Source organism: Sphaeramia orbicularis, chromosome 9, assembly GCF_902148855.1.
Source record: "Sphaeramia orbicularis chromosome 9, fSphaOr1.1, whole genome shotgun sequence".
Classification (NCBI taxonomy): domain Eukaryota; kingdom Metazoa; phylum Chordata; class Actinopteri; order Kurtiformes; family Apogonidae; genus Sphaeramia; species Sphaeramia orbicularis.
The window spans coordinates 32183170-32210023 of NC_043965.1; the positions used below are offsets into that span (position 1 = coordinate 32183170).

General features: G+C 41.2%; 1 protein-coding gene across 2 annotated transcripts; it reads left to right on the forward strand.

Annotated features, from left to right (window-relative positions):
- On the forward strand, nt 1-26564 carry igsf9b (immunoglobulin superfamily, member 9b). Of its 2 annotated transcripts, XM_030142594.1 has the most exons (22): nt 1-556; nt 6961-7056; nt 8452-8658; nt 15406-15552; nt 16346-16497; nt 16640-16757; nt 17124-17265; nt 17515-17660; nt 17801-17943; nt 18041-18181; nt 18273-18389; nt 18485-18635; nt 18750-18861; nt 18987-19162; nt 19262-19497; nt 19702-19786; nt 19926-20096; nt 20214-20250; nt 20530-23859; nt 24009-24166; nt 24332-24540; nt 24739-26564. In XM_030142594.1, the coding sequence occupies exons 2-21, from the start codon at nt 6996-6998 to the stop codon at nt 24526-24528; spliced, it is 6027 nt and encodes a 2008-aa protein (XP_029998454.1). In that variant the 5' UTR covers nt 1-556; nt 6961-6995; the 3' UTR covers nt 24529-24540; nt 24739-26564. The 2 variants fall into 2 exon arrangements, with proteins under 2 accessions (XP_029998454.1, XP_029998455.1); XM_030142595.1 differs by lacking the exon at nt 24332-24540.
- The last annotated feature ends 290 nt before the right edge of the window (nt 26565-26854 follow it).

Here is a 26854-nt window from a genome sequence, read left to right on the forward strand (position 1 = left end):
GAGTATCATCATCAGCAGCAGGACTCTAACTAAACGTGCAGTGTGCTTTTCTTTCGGATGAAACTTGCCTGTTTGGTTATATTACGTGCACAGCGTCGGGCCGCGGTACCTGTGTGTTTGTGGAGATAAGTATCACCTCTCACTTCTGATTATAGGTGCTCTCCGATGGTCTGGACTGAGAAGATCGCGGAGCTAAAAGCCAAGAAGCATAAAGTTTAAATGGACTTTAAATGGGCTGTTGTCGGACTCGTGGTGGTAGCTTCTGTTAATGGAATTTACTGACACACAGAAGTATTCAGCAGGACTTCTGAAAACCACAGATGCTCAGGATTAACTGGATTTCCTTTAGTGTACGTCCGAACTGAGGAAAACATGACCACCTGCATTTTATCACCTTAATCTTCTTTTAATTTATTTATTTTTGGACTTTTATTTTCTTACATCTTCCTAAAGAGAGTATGATGAATTAAGTGGACAAGAATAGTCTTAGAAGAAGAGCATCAATGGACTGAAAGGTTTTACATTCAGCTTCAAGTGGAAAAGTGCCTCAAGCAAGGTAAGAAGGCAATGCTAAAGCATCTTTTATAGGCCCGCCAATTTATCATAGAATAGTAAAAGATGTAGTCTGTAATAGCAGAAGCAAAATACTGTATCTGTCTTATTATATCCCTTAGTGCGTCTGCATTTATTTATTAATTCTCTGTTTTTACAGTATGATATTCTCAATAGCACTTACAGTTTTATAGTGTTAGTTTTTCTACCTTCCTTCTTTCCTTTGCTTATGTTTTGTGTATCATACGCACCACTTGTGATCCACCAGTGACTGTGATTTCCTAATACCATATCAGTAGGTGTATCACAATGTTTACATACCCAGCAGTGGAGCAATAGTGAGCCATAATGTTTTTATCCATTTATTTCATTATTTCCTCTGGGGCTGCTGCCTATGCTTGTATGCGTCAGACAAAAGAAGCACCTGTTTTCTTGTACAGAATGGTGACATGGAGGACCTAGCATCACACATCTCTGTAGGGTGCAGAAAACTGTTGGGGCTCTGTGTCAGTTCAGTTTATTTTCTTGCTTCACTTAATACAATAGGCTGGACAGAACCTTGTTTTGAATTCTCTTCACACTGAACTACTGTCCCAATGTCTTTTATAATGTGTTTTTTTAGTCTTAAGCATATCCTTTCTTTCTTTCTTTCTTTCTTTGCTTTTCTTTTTGTTTAGCTTGTGAATATTAATTAGTGAGAAATATAGTGCACAGAGGCACAAATAAATCCTGACATCTGTAATCCTGTGTGTTAGCTTGTGTTTTGTTAAGACTGTGTACATTTCTGTGTACAGAAACGTAATCTTAATCATCTTGTAGGTTGTCAAAGGTTTTAGTTGCCTGTTACATTTCATTAAATAAATGTAAACATTATGTAGTTATAGTGCAGCCCTCTTTGGGAATCACAGGACAGTCCGTCATTCCTCTTGCAGTCGTGACAACAATGTTCATGGTATTGCGCCTTTCTTAAAAAATGCTTGAAATCAGTAATGAGCATGTAATGCAGCCCATCAGGCTTGAAGAATGTGCTTGCATGTAAAAGATACCAGGTCAGGCATCATCTCATGCATTTTGTTATTTAAAGGCCTTGACATATCCCTTGTTTGGAGCCCTGTTTAAAACATAGTGTAGCCAATTGTACCCTGTAGTCAGGCTGTCATGTAGAAGGACACTGATTGCGTAGAGAAACAAATTATTCATGAGCTGCAAGTGGTTCCTCCAAAATGCTGTACTATTAGTGGTTAAGATGGAGTCTGTAGTCTACTACAAAGTCTGTGGACAGTGACAGAACAGCAGAGCCAGTTGGCTTTTAAAGAATATGAGAAAACTCTAACTAAGGCAAGAGTAAGAAAACACCTAACATTGTTTATGTGCAATTCAGTGCATCATAAACGGGTGTCTGCGTATGTTCCATTCTTACTGTTGATCTGAAATAAAGAGTCCTGGAACAGCTGTCCCTAAGTCAAAGAAATCACAAACATTTCTCCAAACTTTTCTGGCTTCAACTAAAAGGGTGTTTAGAAATCCTGGGATATTGTCTCTAAGTGGTCTCCAAGTTGTAAAATAAGTCCAGACATACTGTGCTTCATCACTGCTCTTTAGTCGTTTGCTCTTTGTTGCCTTTGACCCTCATTTCCTTTGCCGGGTCATGAAAGTAGCTTTATGGGACTGACCTAAGGGTCGGGGGCAGAAAAGGACAAAAAGTTAAAAGAAAAAGTTAGCTGCTTTCCTTTCTGTAGACACCTGCTAGTCTCTGCCCGGGGATATTTGAGTTTTATGAAATCACCAGATAAAAACACTTGATATGAACTTGTGTAAATACTGGTGATTATGCAGTTGCCCAGGAGATTGCAATGGTTTCAAAATTACATTGTAAAGTAAAGACATCATTGTACTTTTTTTGCTTTGTGAATGTTTTCAAAATACTGAAGTGTTGCACATGAATCACTATTTGTATACATATAAGAGTAATCCGAGCAACCCCTGTAACAATCCATATAATCCATATACTCTAGCTTTCCCTCTCATGAGACTAGGCCTTACCCCCGTGCCCACTGTCTGCTCAGCTCATTTCCTTTTGTTAAAGTTATGTCAATAGAAATACTAAATTGGGTTGGCATGCAAAGCAGAAATCAATTGATCGATCACTGCACTGTGTAGGCTGGTCCAACCAGTCAAGGCTGATTGATGATTTACAACCAATAACTTTGTTAATGGCTGTAGTTGACATAGTCTATGTCGTTAGCTGTTACCTTTGCTCTAGTTTCATGATATTTTTGGAGTGTATGAAATACTTATGTAAATCTTTGTACAGAAGTTTGTATTTGAATGACACTAGTAGTTTCTTCCTACTGGCTGGTTTGCCCTGAGGCTATAGCCTCTGTCAGGATTAACCAGGATTACCATGAGAGTAATGCCCCTGCTTATCAGGCCTGTATCTGTCACTAACATCACTGATGATTGTGCTTAGGTACTGAGGGTTAGCATAGACAAACACCCTCACACATGAGGTCAGAAGTTTACTGTTGGTCCACTGTGAATGTCAAGAAGACGTCCTGCTGAAAAAGGAAGTGAAAGTTTAATTGTAACTTTAAGTTGTAAAAGACAAATTAAGACAAGTTCACTCCTACTGTGTCACTGACAGTATGCATGATAATGAAGTCTACCTTAACTTTTGAATTATTCAGTTCATCTCTGCTCATCATTTTATCCTAGTGTGATGTGAAGTAGATGCATATGGAAAGGCCAGGCTCACCAGCTGTTACAGCTGACAGCTTGGAAACAGCTCCTAACTTGCATCCAAATATAATTAATGCATGAAAAAGATTTTAAGTCCTTGAATCCATGTACTTTTGAATGTTGCCACTGTAAACACATTTGCCTTTTTTTTTTAAAAAGGCAAGTTCTCTTTTTAAGGTTTTTATTATTTATAGTGAATAATAGCCAGTCGTTCAAGATTAGTGCATGATCAAGATGCACTAATGCCTCTGTTTTCATGTTGCTCCTCATCGGTATGGCATCTGTCCTCCATGAAATGCACACAGTACAACCTGGTGGTTTTATAGCAACCACGGTGGACATGTTCAGTCATCCAGCATTAATAATATCCCAGTAGGCAGAATGATAAATGGAAAGTGTTTTAGTGATTTGATTTGGTAGTGATTGATCACTGCACAGTCAGATGACAGATTGTCCTTGATTTGTCTCACTAATTTGATCTTTAATTCAGTTACATTATTAACACACATAGCAGCAGGGCAGGATTAGTCTGGGTGTTACAAGTGTAGAGACCAGAAGGCTAAGTCACGACAAGATCCAAAGCAATTTATGTCATTGCAATCCAGTGAGACACTTTGCCAATGAACTGTGCCTGCACGTGTGTTCTTACTTGATCAGTAATAAGATGTTCTGTGTCTTATTCTACTGCAGATTGGATCCCAGTAATATCACAATTTGCATTAATTTAAGAGGAAAGATTTAGTCCCTTAGTGTGGTTAGTTTCTGTGACTTCAGACTGGTAATTATATCAACTTTCCCTGAAATACCCTTGTGAGTAGATTAGTAAGTAGCCGTGGTGTAAACCCTGTCACCTCCCATGCCTTGTATGATGGTATTACCTCTTTGTTAAAAGACCTATGTATGTTCTTTATGTGTCAAATATTAGTATAGTATTAATGACACATTTTGGTCAGGTAAATTGCAAAAGTCTGTTTTTAGATCTGCTTCAGAGTCCATGTTCTGACTTTAACAACTAGCTGTTTCTTTGAGGCCTCCTCACTGTACATGTCAATAAAACATCCCCTTGCTTTGCTTTGCTCTGCTGCTTGAGGACATAACCTGGTTGTCTTCTGCCTACTCCTGCACCTGCACACAAATCCCCTCCAGGCTTCCTCTGTAATATACTGGCTCTGTGGGCACAACCCTGTCTGTCTGTTCTCACAAGTCTGTCATGTACTTTTGAGTGGGAAGCAGATGACTGTAACAGTAGGCAAGAGCAATGAAGCATTTCTTTTCTCCTCAGGCTGTCAAAAGTCATGCAGGGTCTATTTATGTGCTAGAATTTCAGATTAATGATATGAATACTGTTATCTAAATGTCTTGGGATGCTTGTGAAGATGGTAGCTAAGATCATGCAGTGATGTACAATCACTATAATTTTTTTCCTGCTATAGGTGATGCAAAAACAATATTGAAAAGATTCATGTCTTTACTTTTCTCATCCATTAGAAAAGTAATGTTTATTTTAATCCTCCTACTGAGGAATTTATGTTACTCTGGGGGTTATTGGGGTAACTGTATTAAGTAAAGCTCCTATCTTTAGCTATTATTCTTACCCTTTTAACCTCCTCTATCCCTGCACTTTTACTGTGAAACCAACCTCATTCTTTTCTCCCATATCTCTTTAATGCAGTTTGTAGCTTTTTTTTCTCTTTGTTTTAGAAAGATGCAAAGCAAAGATATCATAATGCTTCCTTGCTGGTACAACAGATTTATCACCCTATACCCATATTAATTTATCTTTCTTCTGTTCTATTCTAGATTGTTTGTTTTCTCAAGTATAAACATTGTCACTAAGATACTAAATGTGTCCCTTGCATGAGTTGGTTGTCCTGTACATGCAGTGCACCTGCACCTGTTCATATTAGCAGCTAATATCCAACACCTCCCTGCCTTCTAAGAATAGCCCCCTTCTCATATTAGTTAGATGAACTTAAAGTAATAAGCTGGTATTAAGGCTACTGAATAGAGTGTCTTTGTAGGAGAGGGTCCTCTATTATGTTCAACAGCAACAACAACTTAAACTTGTGCCTCCAATCCAATTTAAGGAGGAGGGTAACACAAGGTGCTGCAGCTGCTGTCATCTTTCAGACTGCAAAGAGGGCATAGAATCTGTGCAAGATAAGTTGGGTTTAAGGAGATTATATTATGTGACTTGTGTGAGTGAGTGAGTGAGTGAGTGAGTGAGTATATTTCTCCTGAGTAGCACTTGAAGTACAGTATTTGGAGAAAAGTCAATTCGAGTTTACATGTGTTTTCTAACTAGAGCTGTAACTCATGATCATTTTCATTGTTATCTAATTTATTCATTCTTTTCTCAATCGATTAGGCTAGGTGTTTGAATTGGATGACTTTGAGTACTTTGACTCCTACCTAAGGAACTTCTGTAAAGACTTTAAGATCTCTGGTTTGGAAAGCTTGTAATATCCTAAAAAAATGACCCTCCCATCTTGCCAAGAATCTAGAGATAGACCTGTTCACATCACTTGTCAAATGTATCCTTCTGTGCTTATCAGACATGGACCATAACATGATGGAACATATACTGGGTTCAAAACATCTGCTGGTCAGCACATTCTACCTTAGATGAGATCTACTGAGACTTACCACCCCTCTCTGTAACCCTTAGAGAAGACTGCTGTTTCTGGGTCACTGCTATGAAGGTGAAGGCAAAGCTCTATCTTGCGTCTTCCTCTGGAGCCCTTGAGTAGCCCTAGTGCATTCTGATAAACTCATCTCCCCTACAGGACACTGTGATTAAGGTTTAGTGCTGATGACCTCTGTGTGGCCATACCTGACAAGAAGATGTGGTAAAATGTTGTACGAGGAGTCTTGGCTGGGACAGAATGTCGATGATGGTCTATAAAATATCAAAATACGCCAACACAGTGAAAAATTTCTGTCCTCAAATATCTGCTTTTTGTCGCACAACTCAAACATATTGAGTTTTAATAGCCTGAAAGTAAATCCAATGTGGAAGTGAAAAATTGTTAAAAATAACTATAATAACAATATGTCAACTCAATGAATCAATCAAGTATTTATGGCAGTTCTATCTATAGTGTATTTATGCCAGTTAAATACTTTGTTTCAAGCACTGGTAATAAAACAACATCAGGATTGGAATAGATGCACCTTTTCAGTATTAGTTGTGTCCTCTGCCACTCGCTATTGACCTGTTTAAGTTAAGACAAGACCTTCTGGATGAGTGGAACTAATGTCAATTATCAGATTAATCTTCATGCACTTTAGAGCTTTCTACAGGTTTTCCGTCTGGACACACTCAAGCACACAAACATAAACACGATGTGGGCAAACTCCTGCAGCATGCATACTCTAAGCAATCCCATGACACACTGCTTATTTGTAGCACTTGTTGGAATAGCTTATTTGCCTTAATCCAAATGCAGCTCAGACATGCAATTTTCTGGTGGATTAAGTGTTTTCAAAGAATACAGTTATTTATTAACCAAGAAACATCTGGAATTTAGTGTAGTTCTTGGATTATGAGTTGATGTTAACTTCAGGGATTACATTTGTCTGAGAGGGGATGTGGGGGATGTCCTTGTGCATCTGTGAATGGTAGTAGTCAGCCAGACAGTAAATGGGATGTGTGATCTTTCCTTTCAGGTTGGGAGATATGTGAAGGAGTGTGACCCACGGCCATGGGACTGGAGAGACGGTGGCTTCAGGCTGTCATCACTGCTGTAGCCGTCTGTCTGCTAAGTAAGTATGCAATTGCAAACACATCCATAGCATACATTGTGGCTTTGGTCAGTTGTTTGTCTTTGTCGAAGAGCATATTCTCAGCAATATATTGTTGTCAGTACAGATTAAATTTAATGAAAATTAGATCACATTTGCCTGGTTATTATGCTAATTTGATATTCAGTGTCTGTTGTTTCAAGTGTTGGGATCTCTTTTTTTTTTTTTTTTTTTTTTAAGGTTTTTACATATGTATTCAGACTTGCATATTGTGTGCAATATGTTTTATGTCAGCTTTATCTTTATTTATGAAACTCACACTCTGGCTATTTTGATTGTTTGTTTTTCACATGACTATCATGGGACTTTTCATATTGTTACAAAACTGGTTGTGTTCCTCTGTCACTCCATTTGTCTTGTGATTGCTTCACCAAAAGTTCATTGTTTACCTACATCAAACATGACCTGCAATGTGTCTCTTGTTCATGTCATTGTGTAGTGGCTGACATATGTTGCAGTGTATATGCATGGGAATCACTCCCACTGCACGGGCTTTGGGAAAGTAGAGAGGAGGGGGGTATAAACATTAGTAGGCAAGAGAGAATGGGGCCAAAATCCAACTTAAATAATATCTCTGATGGTTGTGGATTTAGATCAATCTGGGATTTATGCAACCCCCACCCTTAGGCACACTTCTATGTCTGTGTGCATGTGCTTGTAAGGGAGGGGTGGCAAGATTGATTGTGCTGGTCCGCAGACCATGTGTGGACCCCAGGGGGTGGTGGGAGGTCGGCTAGAGTCGGCACAGAGGGCCCTGCTGCCCTGCATCAGAATATCACCACCGACCCCCCTCCTGAGATTAAAGTAATCACCAGGCCAGATGAGTAGTAGAGCAAACACTGGCACCCAGTAGCACACACACCGACGTGAGCACATGGCAGCAAAGCAGAGATAGAGAGAGGAGAGGAGAGACCTCTCCAGGTGTCACTAATGGGATTGCAGTGTGTTTGCAGGCTTTACTGTTATACGATCTTCTTACCAAATGGTACAGCATTGTTTTACATGTGCTCTGATAGACAAAGTTTTACAAACAGCACTTACTGACTGATGTTAAACAGGAGGATTTAGGGATTACTGGTTGTTTCCTGTCTTTTTTTTCTCTCTAGTTTTTCTGTGTTTTGCTGCCCGTGTAGTCCTGTTTTCTCCTCCTCTCACTCACTCTTCTGAGCTGACCAAAAAATTCCACAGAGGTTAATCTGGTCGCTCTGGTTGCCATAACTCTCTTTAAATGGCCCATATTTTATAGAGCATTCGAGTGCTTGATTTATTGATTCATGTCTTTACTGTTACTGCTTAGTGTGTCTTCTGCAAACTGTCTAAGTACCGTTTCGTTGTCATACATTGCTGTCTTTACAGGTGCGTCTCAGGGTGTGGCATCGTTGGTTCATGCCAGAGAGGGGGACTCTGCAGAGCTGAGCTGTAGTCTTACTTCGGCTTCCAGAGGAGCCACCACCCCTAACCTCTTTCCTTTGCATGTGGTGGAGTGGGTTCGCCTTGGTTACAATGTTCCCATCCTCATTAAATTTGGAGTGTATGCTCCTCGTGTTCATCCAAACTACAAGGGTAAGAGATATTCAGATAAGTTCAATCACACACTCTTTTCAGGAAGTTGATGATAGACTTGTTGCCCTAACAACATATCTTACTTGAACTCCTTTTCTTGCTTTGTGCCCTTGATTTAATTCCATGTTTTGTCCATTGCTTTAGGAGTTTGACAGCACACAAAACCTAATCTGTGCTTCAAACACATTTTTCAGCTGATTCTAGAGCTGCAACCATAACTATAAGGTGGGAGGAGATGTCTGTGTGGTAACTTTGAGTAATTTATCTTGCCCTGATTGCATCTATCCTGTGCTAGCAGAGGTAGGCACAACAATTTTACACAGGTAGTTATGAAGAGGAGGGGAGGGGAAGTTTGGATGAAACAGCACCCCAAATAAGTAATCCATCCAAACTAAATCCCTGTAATTATTGTGGGTGTTCAGTCTGTGTGTTTCCAGACTGCAGTAGTAGAGAAGGAACCAGGGAAGAGCAAGAATGGATGAGTTTTAATGGTGGCAGTTAAAGGGGGTTGGGGTAGCTGAGTGTGCAAGAGGAGGGGGTTACCAGTAGCACTGCGCATGGGGGGATTAAGAGTGTAGGTGGGGGCTTGGTGGTCTGATGACAGTGTTTTATTAGTATGCTGAGGGGTGACCCAGTAAGGGGAGATTGTTGTGCTGGAAGGAGGATAGATGAAGCATTGGGAATAATGTGAGTTTTCTTGCTGGTCCCCTATAATCCTGTCATTGTCTACGAGAGGACAAAAGACAAAGAGGGGTATCACAACCTCCCCTTGCTTTGCCAAACCCAACAGGACTACTAGGACACTCAAAATTACATACTGTCCCATCTAGGTCAGTATAATGTACAGGGGCCCTCATTTAAAAGCCCAACAAATTTGATTATTTTACCGCTTATTTTCAACAGTATCTTGTAAAAAGAATGTGATTATTGCTGCGATAGCTAATCAAGTAATTGACAGCACTGTTGAGATTAAACAAAGTGATTAGTCAATTAGTTGATTAAAAATTTAGCCAGCTAACTGCAATTAAATAAAAACATTCCAAGACACATAGATATGTGTTTGTTTTCAAGAACCAATCGAAGGTTTACAGGGGTGAGCCACAAACAACTGTGTTAAACGTCCTGTAGACCGTTAACCACGTCATTGTTTCGGGGCAGTCATCTGATGCACATAATGAAGTAAACAACATTGCAGAGATGTGAGTGTTTGTGGTGTCCTCATATTTTGCCATATCCATGCCCTGTGTTCCCCTTATACTTGTCTGGTAAGGGTTTACCCTGTCTGCTTCAGATCCTCATATCTCCCCTCCCACTGGAGGCAGATGGCAGCATGTGAAGCGTGTCAGTGCTGTGGATCTAATGTATTCTACCCTCAAATTAAAATGCTGGGGGATTTCATATTTAACCACAGTACTGTCAAGTAGAAAGACCATTTCCTGATCTTTGTCTTGGCTTGTCAGAGATGTGGAACAAGAGAGTAGAGATAATTTAGACAGCAAGGTTTAAGATCAAGACCCTGTTTTGAGATTAAGAATATGAATTATGGGTTTAGCAGAGAACTGTGCTGTGCTCAGCTGGAGTGAATATACAGCATATTGAATTAAATAATAAATTTTAAGTGTCTTTTGGTTTACAGATGGCACACTTTAACAGGCAAAATAAATCATGCTATCTGTCCTTGGTCTGCTGTTTTTTCTCATGCTCACTAATGCTGCAAGCCATTTTTAGAAGCTGAGATGAAAGTGCAAGAGCTTGCAATATCTTAGATGAGTATTTCAGCCATCCATTAAACTGACAATTTTTGATATGATATCAGGTGTAGTTGAGATTGCATTCTGTATTTGAATAGTGTCATGACTACATAGCAGTGTCCTTCTGTCGACCCTGAGACACCAGCCTGTCTAGGTCTTCTAAGAGCTTCTCTCATGTGCTTAAAGTGAATCAGGAAGGTATTAGTGCCCCTCATCCCTCTTCCTCAGTGTTTCACACCCATAATGCCCCGCAGGGCTGAACATGAGTCAACTTACAACAAAGAGGAAACGGCCGGATACATTCTGACTGACATATTTTGTAGTCTGTTTCAGCTCTCTTAATAGAGAAAATAGTTTAAGTCTTGTGGTGTCAGGATAGTTTACTGCTGTAGGTTCAGATCAAATATATCATGTTGCCTGAAGTAAATCAATAGAGACTGTGAACAGGGTACGGCGACCTGAGGGCAGGACGACAATGGAGAACCCCCCAGATCTCAGCAGGGCCACATCACGCTCAGTATGACCTCTGAAAACTCAATAAGTTAAGACTTACATTCACCGCACACATGCAACTCATACATGTGAGGACACCATTGAATTGAACAGTGCAAACACTCACAAACCTTGAACCCTATAACCTTTCACTTTCTCACTAACCTTTCATGGAATTTAATATTGAGCAACTGCTTTTGCAAATACAGGTCTTTTTGATGTTTCAAGAAGAGAAAATAGCCCAGTGAAAGGCTCAAAAGTGCCTGTATCCATAACCAACCAGTTTTTCTGCTGCAAGTAGACCAGGATACCACAACAGTGACACAATGAAAGCAGACTAGATGACCGGTGCTTGGGAATTTTATGTTTATCAGTTTAAAGAAGAGGCTATTACAAAGGCTCTGTAACTTCATGCCTGAGGTGTGTTATGAGGCCAATTCATAAGGTTCATGGGATCAGGTTCAGGTCTGTATTGTGTGTAGGTACTAATAATAAATCCCATTCTCCACAGGGATATAGTCTAAATGTCTTTCCTGTCTGAACTCAGAGAGGATGTTTGTGGTCAACCTATATAATGTTTCCACTGTTGCAAGATTACATAATAACTTTATGTAGGTTAGCTTTTATTTCTGCAATTACATGAAATGATAAGGATTCTCTATTGTATATATTTTCCTGCATCTGTGTCACAAAAAACAATGTTAGAGCTTCTGTATCAGAAAGGAAATCTGACCAAACACATTTCCTGGTTTATTGCCCCAACTTTTTAAATATATAACAATAATATCTTACTCTTTGCCCAAGTAAGAGGGATACTCTCTATGGCAAGCTGAGTTGCAGATATTGTGAATTTTGGCACGTGAGCGGTGTTTGCTGGCACAGGGGTTAACAGAGCCGGATAGAGTGAGAGGGACAGAGTTAACTGTAATCTATCTCACAACAAAGAGCTATTCATAAGAGGGTTAAACTGATTAGAGAGACAGGAGGATTGAAGAGAGAAATTTGGGGGAATGGGAGGGGTGAGCTGTCAGAGGCAGGGGGCCGGTCCCAGACTTATGATTGTATTCAAATCAAAACACATCCCACAATGCACCTCTACCCGGCTCTCTTATGCACATACGGATGGACAAAGAAAAGCAATACTGATGCTTCTCCAAACAGAATAATCTGTCTTCCTCCATAGTTACTGCTGCTATTGTATCACACGTTATTTCACTATATCCCACTTACTTGTTTTCAGTAAGTACTAGTGGGAATCAATTCAAAAATCACATGTTGAGTCATTTTTTTTTACAGAAATTAAACCCTTTTCCTAGAAATATAGTAACCACAAAACCAAGAAAAATACATGACCGCAATGCGTGCAAAGAAAATGTTGCAAATCTTAACTGTCAAACAAGAATTATGTGGGTACGATGTGTGTCGTGTAAGCACTGCTATTCAGTTTCATTGCAGTGGTTTCACTTGCACTAAAGGCCTCATCGTTGTCCATTGAAATAAAGAAGATCAGAAACCGTGAGACAAGGCCAGCTCTCAGCCAGCGGCACAACTCTGAAGCTGGGTTATTCCTAACATGCCACCCACCGGGCAAGAACCTGACTCTCACTAATATGAAGAGGGTGCGTCTTAGAGGTTCACACAGCACCAGTGGATTAGCCTTTCCATTCTCTACCCTTGGCTGCACTGCAGCTCGACCTGTTGGAACAAGGCTCATTTTAAGGTAGACTGGTGCTGTCATGTGATAGCTGCTGGAGGAAAAACAGCTAGGGGGAGGAGGGGATGTAGGAGGAGGAGGAGGTGTGTAGACACGAGAAAGGAGCAGCAGCTATTGTTTCAGGCATTCTCTCTAATAATGTTTGGCTCTTGAAGAAAACCTTTGGACATTGTGCTTGTGTTGAACCAGGAAGAGTGATGAATGTGTCTGCTGGGGAGTTATGGAGGACAGAGGTCAGAAAGGTCAACCTCTCATTGGTTGTCAGTGGATTATCAATGCCTACATTCCAAGTAACCTTTCCATAACCTCTCACTCAATTCCTTTTGGATTCAAAATCAGATTGGACTTCTTCTGATATGGTAGCTTTGGAATATATTTACCCGATACCTGTATTTTGTATCAGGCTACCAGAAAGAAAAGCAATCTTTTTTGTTACGATGCTTAGTGGAAAACACCTGCCATGTGCCATTTGAGAGTTCAAGTCCAGGATGCAACATTCACATTTAAATAAAGCAACATTTGTCACCCAGTGCCAACCTTTTGTCTGTCTATAGGCTGAAAGGAAAACAAAGTCCCCTATGTCTCTGCCTTTTGCTCGTTTCTCTTACTCTTCATCCTGCCTCCAGTGCTGCTGGATGTGACACAAGGCTGGTTTTAAACCTAAACATGTTTTTTTTCATCCTTGTAATTTTTCAAATCTGTGACAGTAGGACCCCACCCCCTTCTGAATCGACCCTCCCTTACCCATGTTTGGTCCCGCCGTGTTTCTACAGCAACTGAATTCAAATCTAACCCTACAGCCGGGCCTTTCTCCGTCTCATCACTATGGTAACCTGAGAGAATGAGGAGTGGGGGCTGCTGTCTCTTTGTAGTGATGGACAAGAGGGAGGCTATGGGAAAGGGTTAAGTGTTCACAGTGAAACCAGAATTCCCCTGTGGAGATCCAGGGGGCAGGGCACACACCAAATTTTGAAAATCAACATGTACACAGACCCACGTGCTTCTTAACCCGCAAGGCCAGGCCACATGGTCCTGCAGTGGGTTGTTTTAATCTGGATTTTATTCTTTTTTCAGTATAGAACAAAAGGTGCTATTGCTAAGGTACTCTACAACATTTAACAGCGCAGTGATTAAGAGTATGTTAAAGAGGGTTTGCATGATTTTGCACGTGGAAGTGTTTTTCCTCTAAGCTTGCACGACACAGTTAATTCCTTGCCCAGTTGGAAAAATTGAAAAGGAAATGGGCAGCACAGGGAGGATCCCCCTGTAATGAGATAAGAGAAAATGCCTAAAGTTATCCTCATACCTGTTATCATTGGTATGCACATTTCCTCTCTCGCAGCCCTGCCCAGTTGTTTGAAAGATGCTGACCTGAAACCAGAGGCATTCATTTTATGGAGCCCCTGAGTGAACACCGCCCATCAAATACTAGTCTGTCTTTTGGGAGGTCAGTCAATCATTAAACCTGACAATTAAGCACAGCAACAGCCCCAGTCAGGAATGCAGGGTTAATTGTTAGCCATTGTTGTCTGTCTTTACTCTCAGCGTGTGTTTAGCCTTGTCTTAAGGCCGTGTATAGAGTTAAATGAATTTCATACCTCTGAGGCTCTGCTCCAGACACTGCTGTCTGGAGGGAAACCAGTGTGAATAGTGAGCATATTGTGTTTCTTGTGATATTGTTGCATCAAGGTGGCAGGGCATTAAAGAAATCTCACTAATATCTTGAGGGTTCACAGTGTTTGGTCCTGCTCAAATTTAAGGTTAAATAAGAGCAGTGCCATATTTCAGTTTCATTGTTTTTTACCATTTTGTATAGAGGAATGAATCTGACTGGTTTGAACCCACATCATCTAAGTAACATCCTAGCAGAAAACAAGAATGACTGTTTACTTTCAAACTGCTTTGGCCTGGTATGAGCAACGTGTATTGCCCCCTCCATGCATCTTCCTGTCTTTTAAAGGCTGGAGATTGAAGGGGGGAAAAAAGAGTTCATTGAAAGACAGAATAAAAAGATGGGGGAGTGGAGGGGAGAAGGGTAACTTCAGTCCTCCGAAAACCAGGCTGTAGTCACCAGGCAACCGACAGATCAAGTTTCAAAGCCTGACAAGGAGTTGTAAGAAGTCCAGAGAGGAGTGGGAGCGGGGCATGAGCGTATGTGATAGGGGCATGTTGGTGTCTGTATTTGTGTTATTATGGGTGCATAAACTCACATCCCTGTTTTTAACATTCACAATTTCATGCCACGCTCTGAATTATCAACTGTTACTCTGCAACGAACAAAAACAAGAAACTCATTTGCATTTCATGTGTTTTAGAAATGAAATTCAAGAGCAGCACTACAAATATGCCCCAAACACGTCTTCTATTTCAGAGATTTTATGAAGCTGCCTTCATGTATTCTTGGCTCGATGATCCTAGCCAGCCAAACCCTTAATGACAGGAAAGCATTCTCATCTGTAATCTAGCTCATCATTACAATCATCACATGAATGATTCATGTGTTTGCACTCAGGCCTACTTATGTCATGTCTCAGTTACATATTTGCCTGCCACTTCTCCTATTTTCATAATTCTTGATTTTGTGGTTGGATATTTGCTGCAAGCATTAGCTGGAGTCTTCATAGTGTTCGTTGGATTTTCAGCTGTTAAAAAATGTAGCCTTTGTTACACTTGATGCCGGTGTCCTCTCTATGATAAGCCCTCTTCCTGTATGTGCTGACTCGGCCTGTTTGACTGTGTGCTGACCCTCTCTGTGTGTCTGTCACCCCCTCCTCACCCCTCTTCACACAGGCCGTGTGTCCCTGACCCGGGGTGCCTCTCTGCTGGTAGAACGGCTGACCCTGGAGGACGAGGGATGGTTTGAGTGTCGCATCCTGCTCCTGGATAGCAAAACAGATGACTTTCAAAACGGCACATGGACCTTTCTCTCCATCACAGGTGCAGCACTGCAGGGTTTGGTGACCAAGGAACTGCTCTTTTCATTGCTCATCATCGGCACTGTCCTTGTTTAGAACAGTCACAGCATGGGGCCTGGCTGGTACACAGAAGGCCCTGGCGAGATGAATTTCATGGGTGTTATTTTAGTGTATCAGGGGATCTATGTAATGTTTTTTGCATACTGTGATCACATCTTGTCTTTGTGTTTCCTTTGCATAATGGAAGCTAATGTGAAAGATGGCGTTAGCGTATCTGTTTTATGTTGACTAAAGATTTGGGGCAAATGCTGAAAGCTTTTTATCCCACATGCTGTGCTCCAGTTACATTTAAATGACCATCACATAAAATCTGGAAAGATGAAACATTTAATCACAAGACCCCATCTCAACATAAAATTTATAGAACATTTGTCAACTGCTTACTACATGCAGTACCCTTTAACCCACAGTATGTAGCATTTCTGGATTCAAATACTGCATCTAAACACACCTATGCTATGCTATTATAATTTAGTGGAATCTATAATTTGTTAACTATAATTGAAAATTTCATTATGCTAACCTGTTGATGGTCTTAAGCTAACATTACTGGTTAATGGTACCTGTGATATTACAAACCATACCAAACATCATCTAGCGGTAACTGTAGTTAATCTTGATTAGTGGTAACATTTATTGAGGATTTTCACGCTTTTAGGATTGACTCTACTTATGCTCTGTATCATGTTAGTACTCTGATAGCTTTTTTCATGTCATTTGAATATATAAATAATACTTTGTTGTCTTTGTTTCAGCTCCACCTGTGTTTATCAAGACACCTCCAACTTTTGTTGAAGTTCTACTCGGAGACTCACTGACACTCAGCTGTGGAGCCCATGGCAACCCTCGACCAACTGTTGTTTGGCATAAAGATGAGAGCCTGATTGAGAAACATGAGAAAATAAAAGTGAGGAGGATTAGCAGATGGCATTTGCAGTATTTTAATGAGATGCTTTAAAATTACCATTTTTTGTTGCTTTGATATTCCTTTGCTGCAGCTTTGTTGTTTCCTCCAACTCTTTGACCTTCTTACCTGTGCCTCATTTTAGGTGCTCAATGGTACCTTGTCTTTAGCCTCCGTCTCACGAAATATTTCAGGAGTGTACAAATGTCACGTGTCCAACTCTGAAGGGAACCTGACCCACTCTACGCAGCTGCAGGTCAAAGGTCTGTATTGAGCTGTCGGTCATCAGAGAAAGAATGATTCTCATCCCATCTTAGTCATGTCTTTTGATGTGTTCACAGCATAATCAGTATGTTTTGAAAGCAACATGTGTTTTTTTTCCTGATAAAGGGATTGTATTGTTTTATAATTCCTATCCTCAGATTATCTTGTTATTCCACTGCAAACCTACTCTAAAATTCAACAAGCTCAAGTCTGTACTGCCACCTACAGGCCAACCCTTGTAATTTCAGTGAATTCAAAAAACCACCAACAGTCAACATTGTTTTATTAATCCTGTGTGTGACTACATCACTACTGAAAGGCATTTACATCAGGCTGACTTCTCTTTCTTCCACTTTGTCTATTAGGTCCTCCAATCATCATCATCTCTCCAGAGGACACCACTCTGAATATGTCCCAGGATGCAGTTCTGCAGTGCCAGGCTGATGCCTACCCCTCTAACCTCACCTATGAATGGATGAAACAAGGACAGAATGTTTACCATATTGAGTGAGTTTAGATCAGAGTTCAGAAAATAATCCATGTAGTTAAGTATTAAGCATTTCAATACACATTTTACGTCAAATCAAGGTAATATGATAATGATTTGCAGACCAGTAACAGCACCAATCTGTAAGCGCATATTTGTTTACTCGTATTTTATGAAGTATTATAGTATGTCTGTCCTCTATAATAGTGGATTTTGTCATAATCAAGTCAGTTATACACCTGATTAAAATGCACAATTTTTTATTTCAGGTCTTTAAAGTCTCGAGTGAAGGTTTTGGTGGATGGAACACTTCTTATACCAAATCTTATTCCAGAAGATGCTGGCAATTACACCTGCATCCCAACTAATGGGATACTGACCCCACCCTCAGCCTCTGCACATCTAAAAGTAAAACGTAAGGGTTTAGCCTACTACTACTATAGTCAGTGTCTGTTTAGGTCAACTCTAAACCTGCTCAGAAAAATGGACAATCTGCTCTAGATGTGAACTTGTTAAGGTACTTTTTGAGATTAATTCCACTACTTTGTCTCTTAGATCCTGCTCGGATAGGCCGAATGCCCAGGGAAACATTTTTGCCTGCTGGTATGGAGGGGGTCATCATCTGCCCTGTCCAGGCTGACCCCCCTGTGCTGTATGTCAACTGGACCAAAGATGGGAACAATCTGAATCTTGACAATGTAAGTTATGTATTTGGAGCAAAATATTCTTGAAACTCCTCACTCACTGTCTGAATTATGTGAATCTCAATATTACTTTATATTTTGCACTGTCCAGTTTCCAGGTTGGATGGTGAACTCTGAGGGTTCTGTTTTTATAGCAACAGCCAATGATAATGCTGTGGGTATGTACACGTGTACTGCTTATAACAGTTACGGCACCATGGGCCAGTCTGAACCCACCAAGGTCATTCTGCAGGTAAAGCTTGTTAGCCATCTTATAGAGACAATCTAATAAATACATTCAGTTGTCAGGTGATGGTTACAGATAAAGTCTTTCCATCCTCCAGGATCCACCATCGTTCCATGTGCTTCCTCGACCTGAATATCTCCAGGAGGTGGGCAGAGAGTTGATGATCCCCTGTGAGGCTATTGGAGATCCCACTCCAAACATAACATGGAGCAAGGTATAGGAAGAGATTCTCAACAGTGAACTGTAGAGCAGTTACCTACATCGTCCCTTTTTTCCTTTTTAATCAATTAAATATGTTTTTCTTTACAGATTGGCTCAACTCCTCGTTCTCCTTACACTGTTCTGGCTAATGGCTCCCTGTTGCTGCAGCCACTCAGTAAGGACCACCATGGGGGCTGGGAGTGTTTGGCTACTAATCGTGTTGCCACTGTCAGTGCAGGCACTGTGGTGATGGTTCTGGGTAAGTGGACTGGCCAGCTTCCTGCACACCAGTTTGTGATGGCGAAATGAATGAAGACCTTTTGTACAAGAGTTTACACGTATTGTTACTTTGTCAAACTTATCTGTTCTTCAGGGACTAGCCCACATGGTGTATCCTCAGTATCTGTCAACTCTGAGATGAACCAAGCCAATGTGTCATGGGTGCCTGGTTTTGATGGTGGTTACACCCAGAAGTTTACTGTATGGTAGGAAACATACAACAGTTCTGACATGGAACTATCACTGAACTATCCAGCTAACTGTTTACTACTATTGAAACCTTTATTTTGACTTTGACTTTAAGTATTTCTTTTTCATTTTCCATTTTTAGGGTCAAACAGGCATCCAGAGGGAAACATGAATGGGCATCTCTGCCTGTGCCAACATCAAAAAACTATCTGCTGGTGACAGGGCTTCTTGCTGGCACCAGTTACCAGTTTAGTGTCCTACCTCAGAATAAACTTGGCTCTGGACCTTTCAGTGAAATTGTTTCTGTGCGAACCCTGGGTGTGTAGTTGTGAATATATTCTTTATATGGTTTTCTTTCACTCATAAATAATGTTTGATCTTAATTGATGATTGTTTGTATACGTTTCTTTTTATCAGCTGTGCCAACAGAAATACCTCCGCCCTCATCTCTCCCATCCCTGGATCCCCCCATACTCCTATCAGCCAACCGGACCAGTCAGGGTGTTCTTCTGCAGTGGTTGCCTCCTGAGACTCTGTTTTCTCTACTGACTGGTTATGTGCTTCAAGCTCGCAGGAATCAGGGCCAATGGGTCATCCTCAGCAGCAATATCAGTGCCAATCAGAGTGAACTGCTGGTACAAGGACTGCTACGGGTAAAGAGGAGCTTATTTTTGACGTAGCATCATCCTCACTTTCCAAAGTTGCTTCTGTCTTCTCTTGGAGAACTCGCCTTCCTTTCATTAGCTACCTATTGGCTACTTTACTTTGAAAGAAACAAAGCAGCATTTTTCACTGGTGGACTGGTTTATATTTTAATGCTTAACATATTTGTATTAATTTTTTTTTTTTTCTTTCAGGACTCCAATTATGATCTGAGGCTGATGTCTCGGAGCAATAAAGTCCTAAGTGCCCCAAGTGATTCTGTGAATATATCCACAATCGGTGAGTGGCTTTGTATAAGCTGCCGTTGTTACAGCTGGATCACTTTGGCTCTGGTTTCCTCATATAATAAGACATTTAAAATTGTTGCCTTTGCCTTTGTACATTTGTGAAGCACCATTGATGACTGGTTTGATTGCAGGGATGGAGATTTACCCCCTACGGCCAAGTTTCTTGGAAGTTGTCCCCGAGCCCTTGTTGGCTGGTGTGATAGCAGGAGTGTGCTTCCTGTTTGTGGCCATCATCCTGTCCTTGGTAACAGCGTGCTATATGAGTCAAAGGAGACAACGCCGGCGCAGAAAGCGGCAACAGGGTAAAAAAAAATGCACAGCTTTAACCAAAGATTCTCGACAGTTGTGATAATTGTGATGAATTGTTAACACAGAAACAGGTAATGAACAACGTTTTAATCCTTATTTGCCTTTTTTAGACTTACCTCCTGCCTTCCAGAAGAGTACATCTCCACAGTAAGTACATCTGTAAATTTCAGACAACCTTTATGCTCCATATTTTTTCAATATTGATTTAACAGGCAATGGACTTATATTACGTACTTATGGAAATCTTACATCCCTTTTAATTTATAGGTTGTTAATATAGACATCAATATAAGACTCAATATAATGTGTTTATTATTCTGTGACATCCTTTGTGTCACCAACAAAAGCCTTACTTCATAATTATTCCAGCTTTAATAAATACACTTTCACAGTTTCATTTGTTTTCTTTCTATTCCTTTTTTCCAGAGCTCGCACGCCACCTCGGAGCCCAGACAGTGTCCTAAAGCTGAAGCTGTGTCCGCCACTTCCCTTCTTCCCCAACTCCTCTTCTGCACAGTCTGATCGGTCATCTTTTGAGAAAGGCAGTCGTGGTGAATACCATGACCAGCGAAAACAGCTCCTGTCCAACTCATCTCCACCACCACATTACACACTGTTTGAGAGTCACCTGGGCTCCCAGGCCCCTTCCCCAACTGCTCTAGAATCCATCTCCAGAGGTCCAGATGGACGCTTCATTGTGCAACCATTACAGGAGGGTTCAAGTCCCACAGATAAGAAAAATCTCAAAAAGGATGTCCTGCAAAGTAATGGTGGGGCAAGTGGCTCAGGGAGCAACCGGACGTCATTCAGGGACTCCCCAAAGTCAAGTATCCTGAGCTCAGAAAAGGATGAGAGAAAGGATTCCCCGCTTACTGTAGATGTGCCAGAGTTGAGCAGGCCTCCTTCCTCTCCAGGGAGAGTTCGGGCAATGGCCAGAAACTTTTCTCGTCACGGGTGCTTTTACTCTGATGATGAACAAAGCTCAGAGGCCCTGCTGGAAAGAGCCAGTTTCTATTCAGACAACAGTGAAAGAAAACCCAGTGATTCTCTCAGGAGACACCGCATACCAGGCCACACAGAAGATCTTTTCCCCAGTTTGGGCCGGAGAGCTAGAGAAAGAGACAGATCACCCCTTACTGCTTACCAGCCTATAGAAAAAGAAAGTCAGCTGACAAACAACAGTACTCAGCTCTCACAACTTGACAGTGAGCTGGAGAGGGACAGTGTTAACAAATGTGTCCAACTAGCAAAGGAAAGGGAAGAAATAGAGCGGGAGTTGAAGAACTATACAGCCAATCAGAGAAGTCAAAGTCAATTGGATAAGGCAAAAAACCCTCAAAGAGAACTTCCCAAATCAGAGGATGAGCCTATATGGAAACCACAAGATGTTACAATCAGACACAAACACAGGCCCTCAGGTCAGACCAGTCGGGTATCTGATTATAGGAAGGCTTGTTACTTTGGCAACACTAGCAGCCCCATGGATCGGCTCTCTACCTCTCGCATACATTGGGACATAAGTCCTGTTACATCAGTCACCAGTCTCATTCCTGTACAGACTCCCAGGGACGCCACATCTCCCAGGTCACTGCGTCCTCACACATCTACGGAGGGTTCTCTTCTTGATTCACCTCGTTCTCCAGTTACCCAGAACACCTCCCTCCCCCTACTCTCCCCTGGTGGTACCTCAGAAAGTTTGGAAATACCTGAGAGAGCCAGGTCAATGAGTCCTCCTAGAAGGCCAGATATATGCAGGAAGCTCACAGTAGAGGAGGGTTTGATGGAAAGAACACTGAGCGGAGGTATTACTTCAAGGTTTAGAAGTTCATATGCTTATGCTGGCACTCAGCCCTGGGATTCAGCTGCCAGAAGTTCTCCAGTCACCACAGAGAGGTTGGACAGTCCAGCTCAGGCTTATAATCGTCCTGAGCAACCTGTAGAAGTAGATTACACATCCACAAGGGATCCTAGTCCCTCCAGTTATTCCACCTTACCCTATGAACACCATGAAAGGGCAAAAGTAAAAGACAGAGAATCTCATAGTCAGGACAACCACAGAGGTTCAGATTTTTATTCAGAAATAGAGCGAGAGGGTGTACGAACACGCTCAAGGAGGAGTGATAGATGTCTTATCTCAGACAGTCCTAGTCCTATTACAACATTAACTCTTGTGGAAGAGGTTGAAAGTGACCAGTCTCAATTTTCTGTCCCCAGAATGTCAGGGTCTTTCAAGGCCAAACCCACAGCTCAGTCTCCTAAAATGTCTCCTGTGCAGACAAGTGCAATTCTTGAATACCTGAGTCTTCCAGGTTTCATTGAAATGAGTGTGGATGAACCGGTAGAAGAAGGTGAAGTCACAGACACTTCTGGACAAAGTTCAAAAGTGGCTAAGCCAGATGTAGTTCCTAAAAACTGGGAGGTTCATGTTCAGGAAACCCGTGGAAAAGACGTAAACCAAAAGGAAGTTCGCTTTGTGCAGAGTGAACAGTCCATAAGTGCTGCAGAGGCAAGCTTTGGTGCTGGTGAAAAACAAGGTGATAGACAGTCACTCCAAATGGAGACTAGAGGTCCCTCACCCAGAGTCAGATTTCCAGATGAAATAAATTCATCTTCACATGGTCCAGAAAAAACTAGCAAACAACTTTATAATGAGAAAACACAACTTAGGCTTGAGAACAAAAGCACAGGTAGGCCTGACACCCAACTGGGATCCAGGTCAGCCCACACCTTGTTTAGTGCAGCTAGAGGCATGGCAGATATAATGTCAAAACACTCCCAGAGTTTTGGAGACAGTAGTGAGTCTTTATCAGAGTCATCCCAAAAACAAGCTTCTCAGGGCAGTAGGAAAAACAATATTGCATCACGAATATGTCAAGCTCCTGTGCCATTTCTGAAAAAATCCCTAAGCATTGGCCCTTGTAGAACCCTCTCAGGTGTGGGACGCCCTTTTCTAAAGAAATCCATCAGTTTAGGCTCACAGAGGTGGGAACACTTTGAGAGCCCGAGGGCTTACATTTCAGAAACATGTTACTGGGATGAGTTCCCACACCCAGACGTCAGGGTGAAATCCTACAGTTTGGGTCATACTCCATCTTCCCTTCCCCGACCAGGTCCCTCCTGGAGGGAGTATGTCCCAATTAGAAGACCCAGCATAGGCAGCTTAGAGCGGCCTCACCACTCACAAAGATCTTTAGCTAGTCCTCCCTACCTCACTTCTTCAATGTACCCACTCAGACAAACCTCAGTCTCCCCGATGCTGGAACCCTCTGATCCACGTAGACAAGCTGCTGTTTTTCCAGAGTACGCCAGGTGGTCTCCCTCATATCATGATATGCCAACGACTGCCCATAAATATGTCCCTATGCCTTCCTCCATTCCTGTGCCCCAGTACCAACACTGGCCAGGGTCCAGAGGGGAAAGCATGAGACCCATGGAGCCCAGGAGGGGCCCACCGAGATCCTACCTGCCCAGAGGCATCAGCTGGCCTTCACCCTACTATGCCCCCTTTCCACCCAGGGAAGGAGAGACGTACAGACCACCAGACAGGATGGTAGGGAGGGCAGGGGAGACTGAAATTCGAGAGGTCAGGGAGGGGGGAAGGGCCAGCTATGCTAGTCAAAGCAGTGGTAGAGGAAGTGCTGGTCTCTTCCGCCAGTCCCTGTCCATCACCCCCACCCTGCTCAGCTCCCCAGAAACCACAGAGGAGGGTGAGCGACACAGAGCTGAGATGGAGCCACCTGAGAGAAGAGCCAAAAGGTGAAACCCCACCACACCTGGACAGTAACAAACACAATGGAGTGTCTTCTCGGCAGAGGGATTTATTATTGTTGTTGCCAAAATAGCAGTAACTTGTTTGCTGTTTCTTTTGTGATCACTGTTAACCTGTGTTTTGTGTATCTTGTTAGAAGGAACACATCAGTAGATGAAAGTTATGAATGGGACTCTGCTGATGCCTGTGTGGACATGGAGGTCCTGGAGGCCATGAAGTTTGATCAGTCACATGTTGGTGTTCGGAAAGGGAGACATGATCAAAGTGGTGGCCTCCAGGACCAGCGACAGAAAGGTAAAGATGATTCATTGTTTTTATGCGATGTTTATCACGTTGCATGTCTTGAGTGTTTTGCTTGATGTATTTGCACTGCATGTTTTCATCTTGTGTCCTTGTGCTGTGATTATTGTGAGCTTGTCCCACAATGCATCCATTTCCTCTCCGCAATGCCCTTCCCAGGCCCATCTTCCCCAGTCACTCCTCCAGTTTTCAACCCACCTCGCTGCCAGTACAGCCGCTCCCTCAGTGAAGCACGTTTCAACGCTCTCCGCCAGGAGTACCAGGAGTACAGGCGGGCTCAGGAGTCCATCTGTTCCCGTGAGCCCTGCCTCACCCCTGGCAACGATTCAGACTCTGACTCCTCAGCACTGCTCTAGCAGCTTAACTCGGTCCGTTCTGCCCGCCCTCTCACCTCTCTCCTCTTTATTTCCACCTGTCACTGCTCGCCTGCCTGCCTCCTTTTCCTGCCTGCTACTCGATCATCCATGTGCCGTGAATTTGTGCATGCGTAGATACACAATGCTACTAAACATTTTGTGACAGCTGTCTTCTAACGCTGTGATTTCCCTGTTCTTTCTCTTTCACAGGTATGTGTAGAAAAGATACCAAATAGCAGTTATTGACGACAGCACTGTGGTCCTGGACACTGTCCCACCTCACTGGAGCCTTGTCATGTGGAAGAAGTCACTGTTTAATGTTTTCATCCTCTCTTGTATCACGCTTAAAGCTGGACAGTTTGAAGAGTCACATCAGTACCTTTTATGCCATCAAATGTGCAAACCATCTGTAACAACTCAGTTGTTTTCTTTTTCTTGTTCTCTTTCTGTTGTTCTGTGGAAAATGATGCTTAGAGAGAAGGGATTATTTATTTTTCATACAGCTACATTTTGGGATTTGTGTTAAACTTTGACAATCAGACAAACAGGACCTGTTTCAGACAAGGCATGCTCATCCTGGACGAAGATGTGTTTGAACTGAAAAGTCTTATAAAAGCAAAAGCATGCTACATTAAAACGGTTACATGTCAAGTGAATTTTGTCGCATCCAGGATTATCTTTGGTCCTTTTGAAGAAGTGAGATGCTTATGACAATTACGTAGGTCTCTGTCCAAGATAACATCAGTTTGTAAAAATGTCTATAACATTGTCAGTGTTTGTTATATAATCTTCCACATCCCTATTTCACTAAATGACAAAAGTACTCCATTAGTAGTACTTAAATATTGCACAAACCCAGAAAACAAGCTCTGACTTTCTCCTAAAGCCATGGGAGGGCCTCCTTATCTTTATCTAACGTCATTATTACAAACAATAATCCACTGTATTTATGTTTTTATGTTTTACGTGCTGGTTCCATGAAATCATCTCCTTTCTCGTGCATGTTACCTTTCACAATAGCATTGTCCTGTTGAGATGTTATAGAACAAATCATTTATAATAGCCTCACAGTATTTGTTTGTACATATGCATGTACAAATGTTTATATGTACCTTAATGTGAATCAACCCTCCTGTTGTAATGTATTTCATCCTTTCATCACATGAGAAAATGCTACTTTACTCCACATGAATTGGTTTGACTTTGCCTCATTTAGTTCTTTGAAATTATACTGAAAAACTTGAGAAGACACACAGGGAAAATGATTTTTGCCTTATCTATGTTAATATCTTAAGTACATTAGTTGATTGACATGAAAGGGTTGAGTTCAGAAGCTATAGTTTATAAAACAGACCAGAGGATTAACAATAACAGAGTTTGTAACTTTTTTTTTTTTTTTTTACATAGGTTTTGCTCATGAAGAGTATTTCTGTGTATTTATTGAGATGAGTTATGATATGCAACTGTTTACAATTCACATTACAGATGTGAAAGCAACACTGTGAATATTTCATCGACTTTTAATTCTGTATATGAATTGTGAGTCTGTTATGAATTTTGTGCCCATTACCTACTGAAAAAAGTTGTTTTTGTACATTTCCTGACAGATGAAAGAATAACTTGGATAATTTTGTAGCTATTCTTTGGAGAGAGTCAACATTTGTACTATATATATACTTAAATAACCCCAAAGAACATCTTATGGAGTGAGTATGCATTTCTGATGATGGTTTTGGAAGTTTTGTACAAACTGGAAATTTTTATATCTTGCCACCTGGTTGTTATTGTCATTTTTATATGTTCATATGTTTGATATGTTTGAATAAATTGTTTTATTCTGAATGTATAGGACTAAGAGTTTAATTTTTGTGTTTTTAAGTATAGAAAGTGAATATTAAAAAAAAAAAATGTGTGAAGAATAACTTATTTAGATTCTCTACAATAAGTTATAAATTTTCTTTTTATTGCTGGTACTTACCTTTGCAAGAATGTTACTCAAGTCTAGTATGATTCTGTCACTCCAGGTACTTGAACATGAATATTTATTAATTCTAAGAATAATTTTAATCAATTAAATTCATCTTTAGTAACTTTGTACTTCCATGTTATTGATGAAAACTAAAAATTAACATGATGTTTCATTACAGACTATCAAACAGTATATGCAGTTATTAAAATGAGTCAAATCTTTATATGTATTTAGAAAATACATGTTATGTACTTGGGTTCATGAAAACCCCCCTACTATAACCCAGTGGTGTAAAGGTATTTTGAATGTTGCTGATGGAGAGAAATGACAATGGATTTAATTGATATTTGGTCATTA